This window comes from Apteryx rowi, unplaced genomic scaffold (assembly GCF_003343035.1).
Source record: "Apteryx rowi isolate R43461 unplaced genomic scaffold, aptRow1 scaffold_1154, whole genome shotgun sequence".
Taxonomy (NCBI): Eukaryota; Metazoa; Chordata; class Aves; order Apterygiformes; family Apterygidae; genus Apteryx; species Apteryx rowi.
In genome coordinates, this window is record NW_020447369.1 from 45,290 (window position 1) to 55,418 (window position 10,129).

The 10,129-nt window shown below is 49.9% G+C and overlaps 1 protein-coding gene across 5 annotated transcripts; it reads left to right on the forward strand.

The window, feature by feature from the left end:
• Positions 1–5,497: 5,497 nt before the first annotated feature.
• SDR39U1 (short chain dehydrogenase/reductase family 39U member 1) lies at positions 5,498–10,090 on the forward strand. 5 transcript variants are annotated; one of them, XM_026080654.1, is made up of 6 exons: positions 5,528–5,550; positions 6,409–6,515; positions 6,861–6,943; positions 7,606–7,727; positions 8,292–8,435; positions 8,658–10,090. In XM_026080654.1, exons 1-6 carry the CDS (start codon positions 5,535–5,537, stop codon positions 9,071–9,073), a joined length of 888 nt encoding a protein of 295 aa, XP_025936439.1. In that variant the 5' UTR covers positions 5,528–5,534; the 3' UTR covers positions 9,074–10,090. The 5 variants fall into 5 exon arrangements, with proteins under 5 accessions (XP_025936464.1, XP_025936439.1, XP_025936455.1 ...); XM_026080662.1 differs by lacking the exons at positions 5,528–5,550; positions 6,409–6,515 and adding an exon at positions 6,527–6,750; XM_026080679.1 differs by lacking the exons at positions 6,409–6,515; positions 7,606–7,727 and having other exon boundaries at positions 5,498–5,550.
• The last annotated feature ends 39 nt before the right edge of the window (positions 10,091–10,129 follow it).

The window sequence follows — 10,129 nt, forward strand, 5'->3', positions numbered from 1 at the left end:
TCTGTGGAGAAGGACCTGGGGGTCCTGGGGGACCACAAGTTGACCGTGAGCCAGCAAAGTACCCACTGGCCTTCTTGGTATCCTGGGCTGCACTAGGAAGAGCCTTGCCAGCAGGTCGAGGGAGGTGATCCTCCCTCTCTGCTCAGCCCTGGTGAGGCTGCATCTGGAGTACTGTGTCCAGTTCTGGGCTCCCCAATACAAGAGAGACATGGAGCTCCTGGAGCGAGTCCAGCAAAGGGCTACCAAGATGCTTAAGGGACTGGAGCATCTCTCCTACGAGGAAAGGCTGAGAGAGCTGGGCCTGTTCAGCCTGGAGAAGAGAAGCCTGAGGRGGRKKCWKATCWWWRTGTWTAWRTATCTGAARGGAGGGTGTCAAGAGGATGGGGCCAGACTCTTTTCTGTGGTGCCCAGCGATAGRATGAGAGGCAACGGGCACAAACTGAAACAAAGGGAGTTTCATCTGAACATGAGGAAAACTTGTTTACTGTGAGGGTGACTGAGCTTTGGAACAGGTTGCCCAGAGAGGTTGTGGAGTCTCCTTCCCTGGAGACATTCAAAAGCCATCTGGACACAATCTGCAACAAGGAAGCAGCAGTGGGACCAGACATGAGTATTCATATGAAACGGTTTCAGAAACCTGGAAAGGATATGAGATGCTGGAACAAGGCTTCAGCACATGTGCTAGTGGATTGCTTGATAGAGATCAGAATACAAAACAGGGGGAGTGAGCACAGTGTGCCTATCTCATCACTTACGGAATAGGGAGGCCCATCACCTGCCTTCTCAGGGCTCAGGAAGCCAAAAGAGCATTATGCGCCCAGAGCAAAAGTGAACACAGGACTGAGGAACGGAGGAGAGCAAAGCAGCTCGGTGTGAATGTGGAGAGGGCCGCATTTCTAACCTTCTTCTTCAGCTTCTATCACTGAATCTAAAGGTGATGAAAACATCAGATTGCATCTGCAGAGGAACATTGAATTTATTCCATTCACAGAACCAAGTGAGATGAATCCCTCTCTTGGAATCGCCTACCCAGGTCCAACAGCTTCCCTCACAACTAGGTGGAATTTGCACAGATTTTTGCTGGAACCAGCCAGAAATTTCTTCTCAGTTCCAGTACAGAGACCTCAGCAAGGGKAGTCATCAGCGTCCTGAGTTCTTTTCCAGGACAAGTGTGACTTTAATGCTGTGTGTTTTTTCCTCCTCAAGCTTGAACCTGTTTTTTTTAATAAGTTTGCTAACACCATGTACTTGCCCTTTCTTCACTGTAAGTAATTACACATTATGTGTTTTATGTACACTGTATATTTGTTCTTTGTCCTCTTTGCTGTCTCTAAAACTGGTTTTACTTAACTCACAAGGTTGTATTTCTTTAGTGATCAGTAACTGACCAATGGTGATTCATATTCATAGTCCTGTGGCCCCTAATATCATCCTGTATTTGTACTTCCAAGACTTCTGCTGTCATCCCATGTCTGCACACTTCTCCATTTCAGTTTTATTTCAGGGTCATAGATAATTCACTCTACACAGAATAGTAACTAGTTATTATTATCTAGAAGTTACAGAAATGTATTAGTATTATTATAACAATATGCATTGCATCACTCAATTGCACAAAGCAAAGCCAAYACTAAAAACAAGCTAGGTAATAACCACCTGGTCATTCTCCAAGCAGAACAAGACAAGTCCAGAAAAAGCCTGAGAAGTCTCAAGGCCTGCAGTGCTAACACAAAGCCTGTGGCCTGCTAATAGCAAAGGCAAGACCATGTTTCTTCAGCTACAGCACTGTAGCAGCCATTCCCCACATCAGGGCTTGAAGTGYAACTGTGGTTTGAACAAATCCAGCTTGGGTCTCTGCAGACAAGATCAACGAACTCCACATGGAACTATTTACTAACGGATACTGAAGAACTGGCATTTGCTTTTACACCAGAGTAAATCCAGAAGCTCCTTGACAACAAGCAGTCAGGAATGAATTCTGATCTCTCTTCCCTTGTTTAAACCAAAGTCACGCCCAGATTATAAGGGTTTGGAAATGGGCTGATTTCTAGTCCCAAYGGTCTCTCTGTGAGGTCTTCATAGCCAGGCTCTGTTATGTAGCTTTCACAAGGGAACAGAGGATGGGGTAGCCACAAGTACAGAATCCCGCTACTCAGTGGCATAAATTTATGGTTTTATTTACCAAGCAGCGTGCRTATAGCAGATGGATAGTGATTTCTGTTCTACCACACACACAGATACACACTCTGTATACAACACAGCAAAGGCCTTTGGTCCAGGCCCCCCTGTCTCGGGGACAGGAGACTCACTGTGGCTTTTTGATGTGTCCAGACTTGGCTGGTGAGCCAGCCTTTACATGTAGCAGTTCCACCTCAAGCACAGCCTTCTACATGGTTTTGGGTGTTGAATGATGTGTTCCTCCACAGGGTTATTGTTTGAACTATTTACTGCTTTCTAACTTAGATGGCCAATATAAGCTGTAAATGGCTTCATCGGTCACATTACCTCAGGCCAATCCCTTAGACCTTCTTCACATCCAAAGCAAATTAGCTGGGTTACTATCACCTTCTGGTCGTTCTCTCCAAATCTGTTATATGGATGCAAAGTTGTAAAAAGTTCATCTGTGCTTCCTTTTTTTCCCATGTATACTTAGACCATTAGAACATGACAGATATAGTCCAGATCTTTTGGGGAAGCCTACTGTGTTAACAATTACCAAACAGTGCTTGGTTTGTTTTCCTAGCATATACCAGAATCATCTAATGAGTTAGGCAGATGCAGTCAAGGTCTCACTTATCTGAACATCATTTTTGGGCAGAATTCTGTACTTCCCTAAATCCTGGTACTAGGACTGTGTTATGGGCAGATCAACCTGTGAGATTGACTGCTGCCATGTCTCTTTCCCCTTCAYATCTTTTTATATGGATAAGGTACAGTTGAGAGTGGGAAGTGAGAAAGGGCATGTCAGATTTTATCTTTTTAGGAAGTCCTAAAGTGAAACACTGTGAGACAGAGGGAGGCAAGAAAAAATGATAGGATTGGGACATACCCAAAGGTCTCTTAAAACTGTCCAGTTTTTACAATTTGCAATGAAAGACATATTAAGATGTGCCTAGGTGCAGCCATTTGCACCTTTTGGGAGAATGCACAGACAGTCTTTCAGCACCCCCATCTAACCATGATCCAGCAGACAGAGAAGGACAGCAGACCAAAAGGCATATGGAGAATAGCTCCAGCTCACCCACCCACTTGCCAATACATGCCATACAGAAACTGCCTGTTTATCCCCAGCTTTCATCCTGTGAACCAAGAGGATGCCTCTTCCTGGGCAAATAATCCCATCTCTTAAATTTTGAACTGGTTCTTCTCACAGAAGCCCAGTTCCTTCCCATTTAACCACTGGACTTGGCAAACACTTGTATACTCAATGGTAGGGGCAGGGGGATAAGAACACATAAGATAGCTAGRGTGTTGGGGGAGGCAAAATGGATAAAAGCATGGACAGATTCATGAAGAAGGCAAGGGAAGGCAAGGCAAATGGACAGATGGATGCCAGAATGGCTATGGGCATATGTATATGCAAAGATCAATAGTTAAATGGGTTGAGCTCTAGATAGATAGGCAGTAAGGGGAGTGAAAAATTCTTCAGCATTCGTCCCTGCTTCAGAGCAGACTCTGACATGTAGAGACCCAATCTGCAACTTGATTTCACCCTCTGCCTTTGCCTGCAGAAGACATGGGGTGCAGCAGCTGACAAAATAGACAACTTTCTCTGAATCAGTTCTACAGACTCCCGTTGATGTCTATGGTGGAAGGTGTGTGTCTTTCAATGTGCATTTTATCACATCTCAGAAGAGACATTGAAAATCAGGTGGTAGAATCACATGCTTCAAAGAACCTGTTTTTTTCTATGACTATACAGAGAGACAGGTGAGAAAATGCATAAGCAGAGGGGAGCCATTACTATGGCTTAGATTCAGTGAGAACAATTCCAGCCTTTTTCTGGATTCTGGATTCTGGATTAGAAAATTCTGGATTTTTGATTAGAAAAGTCAAAAACACTTCACTGGTATTTACTTGGGCTCTTTTAACTATTTAAACTTACTTCCTCCAAATTGCTTTCTTTCCTATCCTACAGGTATAATTTGTGTCCCATTCAGTTAATTAAAACATGGGTTGCACTGGCATTTTTTTCATTCTTCCAATATGTGTTAACTCTGTATCTCTGTGCAGCTCTTCATTTTCATTTTTCTTTGCTTTGAGCTCTTTTTGGGGGGAGAGTGTGCCCTTGTGGCCAAGRMGGCCAATGGTATCCTGGGSTGCATCAGGAAGAGTRTTGCCAGCAGGTCGARGGAGGTGATYCTCCCCCTCTACTCAGCCCTGGTGAGGCCMCATCTRGAGTACTGYGTCCAGTTCTGGGCTCCCCAGTACAAGAGGGATGTGGCACTACTGGAGCAAGTCCAGCGAAGGGCTACAAAGATGATTAGGGGACTGGAGCATCTCTCTTATGAGGAAAGACTGAGAGAGCTTGGCCTGTTTAGCCTGGAGAAGAGAAGGCTGAGAGGAGATCTTATCAATGTGTACAAGTATCTGAAGGGAGGGTGTCGAGAGGATGGGACCAGACTCTTTTCAGTGGTGCCGAGCGGCAGGACGCGAGGCAACGGGCACAAACTGAAACACAGACACTTCCATCTGAACATGAGGAGAAACTTTTTCATTGTGAGGGTGACAGCGCACTGGAACAGGTTGCCCAGAGAGGTTGTGGAGTCTCCTCTGGAGATATTCAAAACACGCCTGGATGCAATCCTGTGCAATGTGCTCTAGGTGACCCTGCTTGAGCAGGGGGGTTGGACTAGATGATCTCCAGAGGTCCCTTCCAACCTCAGTGATTCTGTGATTCTGAGAGGAGGGAGGGGTACACTTTATTTTTAGAGACTTGCCACCATAAGAACTATTTCTTCTTCTGGCATTTTTCATGCCAGGAAAAAAAAAGCAAAAAAAAAAAAAGCCCCCCACGACCACCTTTCGGCAGAGTCAGCCTTTTACACCCAAATCGCAGTTTTCCCACGTCGTTTCCTCTTTGGCAGCRGTCTCGTTGAGCGCAGCCGCTGCAGGGCTGCGGTGACAGGGAGGGCACGCGCCGCCTTCCCTTGCCCCATTCCGCCGCCAACATCACTCCGAGCTAACCGGGAGCGCCGGCAAGCGCTTAAACGAGACCATCCATAGGAGCCCCGCTGCGGGCTGAGGTCCCCGCCGTGGCACCTCGGCCCGGCCCGGTCCGGCGAGTGCTCGGGGGGCCTGCGACCGCGCCCCGCGGAGCGCTGCCAGCCCCGAAGGGCTCTGCGGCCGCCGCTGCCTGCGCAGCCAGAAAGAGTGGCGAGCTGCGACGCTGCGTGGACGAATAGGCAGAGACGCGCTTGCTCTTTAAGCTCCCCCCCTCCCCCACAATCTCTCGTTGGGAAGGGGTGGTGGTGAAGTTTCATTTAGCGCATGCGCAAGCGCCTCTACCTGGAGYATGCGCACTAGCTGCAGCTATGCGGGTGTTGGTGGGTGAGTGCGGGCTGGGGGTACGTGCTTCGGCCGGTGAAGGGGGCGGGAGGTACGACCGTGCTTGGCGCTGTGCACGGGGGGAGTGAGTCTCGGTGCTGCCTACGAGGGGGCCGGTGCTTGGTGCTGCGTGGGGGGGGGGAAGGGCGCGAGGGTGCTCTGCAGGGTGCTGTGCTGTGTGGTATTGGACCTGGGAGTGCGGGGGGGCTATGCACGGTAGGGGGATTTGGATATGGGCAGTGTGATSGGTCTGGGATGCAGGGTGGCCTGTGTAGGGAGTTGGGTGTTGGAAATAGTGGGGGCTGTGCACTGGAAGTCGTTCGACTGAGGGAGGGGGGCAGCCCCACATCGGGGGCTATGCACCGGGAATGGGGGCTGTGAGCAGGGTGCAGTGTGTGTGGGGGCTGGTTCCAGCAATGGGACACCCTGGGGAGCTGTGGGGCTGTGCACAGGGTAGTGCCTGTGGGGGCTGGCCTGCAGGGGCTGTGCACTTTACTTCCAAGTGTGTGAGTGGGGGCAGTGCTTTGTGCAGGTGATGGAGCTTTGGGAATGGGGGCCTTGGGTCTAGATTCCGGATGCTGTATAAGACAGCTGGGAATCAGGGTACTCTGAGGCTAGRAAGTAGAATACCATGCATGGAATCTGGGTACTGGGAATGAGGCCTTCAGGGCTGTGCTGCGGGGTGCTGAACAGGGGAGCTGGGCACTGGGAACAAGGGTCCTCTTGCTCTGGGGTACTGCAGCCAGGGAAACTGGCCATTGGTGATGGGGGCTCCCAGGTGCAATGTGCTGGCTTGGGAGTGCAGGCTTTGGGACTCCACTTACAGAACTGCAAATTTCAAATGTCCTGTCTTTTCCCTAGGTGGAGGGACTGGGTTTGTGGGCAGAGCCCTGACCCAGTTACTGCGTATCCGTGGGCATGAAGTGACTCATGTCTCTCGACAAGGGGGCAAGGATCGTATCAGCTGGGTATGCGATGGGAGTGATCACAGGAGGGGCAACATGTCAGGGCTGAGGAACAAGCTAGCTTACCCTGGCCTGCTGCAAATACAGGGTGTCTGCAGTTGGGAACCTCTCTTCCCTGAATGTAGCATTGGGCACCTATGTGCTCCATGTGTCAGAGCAATGGGAATGGGTGATGCTGCAGATCCAAAGAGTAAAATCCTCGCCATCCATGCTTGTGCTCCAGACTGTGTCCCACAAGGTCAGAAAGGACTTGGCTGGACTTCTTTATGAGCCCACACTGCTTGTTTGTTGAGAAGGCTTGAGGAGAGGGGAGACTGGAAGTGTGATGTCTCTGTTACCCCTRTCTAGGAAGAGTTGTCCCGCTCTGGACTGCCCCCATGTGATGCCGTGGTGAACTTGGCTGGTGAGAATGTCCTCAACCCTTTCCGCAGGTAACTTGATCTCCCATAGTGCTACGAGGACAAGGCAAAGGCAAGACAGCCCAGTGTTGCAAGAGAGTGTGGAGGGAATCTGGACAGCAGACAGGGCATCAAGAATGGAGTTTGGTTCCCTGTCAACATCCGGGTCCTCAAGTATCCAAAAAATTTCTACAGGACTGATAGGTCGCAGCGACTTTTGGAAGACAGGTGCCCTTCTGGGATTGACAGTTGGGGGCCAGACAAAGTAGCTTCTGGTATCCTAAATGGCACTGGATGCCTCCATTTAAGTAATAATGCAAAATCAGAACCAAAATGGGTTGTGGAAGCTTGTCTTGTATTGCTGAGGATGTTTTTGGAGATGCCTCCCCTGGATACTTGAGTAGAATTCATATCACTTGGCTCTGGTGTCCAGCTTCTCTGGTATGTTTGTGCTAAGGGAATCCAATTTCCACAGTCATTTGCAGGAAGTAGGGAGCCACCTTCTCCCAAAGTCCTTGTGTGGTTGGGTAGTAGGGTCCTGCATCTTCCCCTTACTGTGCGGTGGTGGGGGTGGGGGGAATTCATGTGACCTCCCCTGTGGTTGGGAGGTGTCTGTTGGGGCCATTTGCCCTTGGGACTGTTGTTTTCTGGGATGTCCTGGTAGAGAGTATGATGAGGGGCTCTCCCTTCCCCAGGTGGGATGATGCCTTTTGCAGGGAAATCATCAGCAGCCGGGTTGAGACCACCAAGACCTTGGCCAAAGCCATTGCTGATGCTGATCAACCACCCCGTGCTTGGATTCTCATCACCGGCGTAGGTATTGGTTGGGCTCAGCCAAGGCATGTYTTGTGCCAACTTGGGAAGACTTCTAGGGACATGTGTTTAGCCTTGAAACACTGTGCATAGTTTTTTTGCYGTCTTTTGATTTTGACGTCTTTTCTCTGTTTCCCTAGGTAAGCCTCTAGGCATCCTGTAGGACCAATTGATCTAATCAAGGGCTCAGTTGCATCCCCCCGTATATTTCTGACTTGCATTCTTGCTTGCTGTAGTCTTTGAAGCAGCTGAGCATCTGTGACACCTGAGTTTAGAGCAAGCTTCTTTTCAGCTCTGTGCCTTGCTTGCAAATGCATTTGGTTCTTGGGGCTGCCAGCTCAACCTGAATACTAGCAGATCCTGCTGAGTCTGCAGAGCATATTTGTAATTAAAAAACCCTATCAGCATAAAACCTGTCAGCATCTCTGTCAGAGACATTCTGCTCTGTTCATATGAGGACACCCCTGCCCCAATGCAGTGATGGAGCTCTGGGCTCCTTCTGCAGTCGGGGAAGAGGAACTTGGTGTCATGATCCAACCCTGACCCCTTTCTCTTGTTACGCCGGCAGGTTATTACCGTCCCAGCCCCACAGCTGAGTACACAGAGGACAGCCCTGGGGGGGATTTTGACTTCTTCTCACGCCTGGTGAGCTCCTGGGAGGCTGCAGCTCTCATCCCTGGGAGCCCAACTCGTGGTGTTGTGGTGAGATCTGGTGAGATGGGGCATCATCCCTGTTCAGGGTGGCTCTGGCTCAGTCTTGGGCAAGAGAGGGAAGGAGTGGGAGAAGGACATCAGGCTGTGTGCCCTTTGTTGCTGAAGTGCTGTCCCAGTCCAGCCCCCTGAGGGTGGTCTCATGGTTGTAGGTCTGGGGGTGAGAGGGGCTCTTTCCTTTGGTTGGGGAGGGGGTCCCTGTCTCACTCTGTTCTCCCCACAGGGGTAGTGCTGGGCCGGGATGGTGGTGCCATCTCTCGCATGCTCTGGCCTTTCTGGCTGGGGCTGGGAGGCCCTTTGGGCTCTGGACTCCAGCCGTTCCCATGGATTCACATTCGGGACCTGTCTGGAATTGTGTGTTATGCCCTGGAGAGTGAGTGCCTGCAAGGGGTCTTCAATGGTGTCTCCCCATCCTCCCCTGCCACCTCCAATGGCACGTTTGCCCAGGAGCTTGGTGCAGCCCTGGGACGCCCAGCCCTGCTGCCGGTACCTGCTTGGGCTGTGCGGGCTGTGTTTGGGGCTGAGCGGGCCATCATGCTGTTGGAGGGCCAAAGAGTGGTGCCAAAACGTACCCTGGAGAGTGGCTACCATTTCATCTTCCCTGATCTCTCTGCAGCTCTGAAGGATATCGTGRCTTGAGGTCGCCTGGGGTGGTTTGGGAACCTGTTTTTGTGAACTCCTCAGCCTGCATGCCTTTCCCTGAGTGAAAGTATTCCTGCTCCTTCTTGGCTGTCATATCTCCTCTGTATTAGGATGGGTTTCTTCATGTTTTTTCTCCCCTCTGTCTCTTGTTGTGCATCCCCAGTTTAGGAGTTGCTCTTCCTACTGTGAACTCCAGTCCCCACATCACCAGCTTTTGGGGAAGGGCATAAGCCCCTCTAAGGGCTGTAATTGCTAAATTTGACATCTTCCCTTTTTGACAGTGTGCATGTGAGCTGCTAGGAGAACATTGGGGAGTGCAACACCTCCTCTCTTGAGGAAGAGGAGTTGCAACAAGGGGAGCATCCAGGATTTGTAACTCTTGTCCATCTTATTGGAAGTCCCTCTTGTTCTATCCCCTCCCCCCCACAGCTCCCCCCATGTCTTGCACTGTGTATGCTCACAAGAGATCCAGGTATGCTGTCCTGTTTACTTGTCTTGATCTTTTAGGGGATGGGCTTGTGGTGGGGAGAATTCATCCTGAGAGGGTGTGGTGTTATGCCCAAGGATTCTTTTGAATATTCAGTAACTTAAGGGGGATTGTCAAGAGCAAGGACTGCAGGTGTAGCGTGACCACAAGTAATAAGTATTCATTACTCACTCTTAGATTGCAATTTCAGCCTAATTTGCTATAGCCAGGCACTAAAAGTCATTCTGTGCACACTTTGGGTTTGCAACTATGTTGCTGTCTTACAAATTCTGATCCCTGAATGCCCTGTCAGTCACAGAGGAATCAAGGTGCAGGCATCCCCTTCTCACCATGTGGGAGGTCCTGTGGTCAGGCCAGCTGCCCGGAGCAGGATCTACACTGTGCAAGATGGTGTTAATCTTTTATAGCTTCCCCATTGTCCTTCTGCAATAACAGCAATTTAAACCAATCACAAGCCARATTGTSTTGTAATCCAATGAGGTTCCGATGTTCCCTTATGATTGTCTACCTAGACTTCAGCAAGGCTTTCGACACTGTCTCCCATAGCATCCTCATAGGAAGCTCAG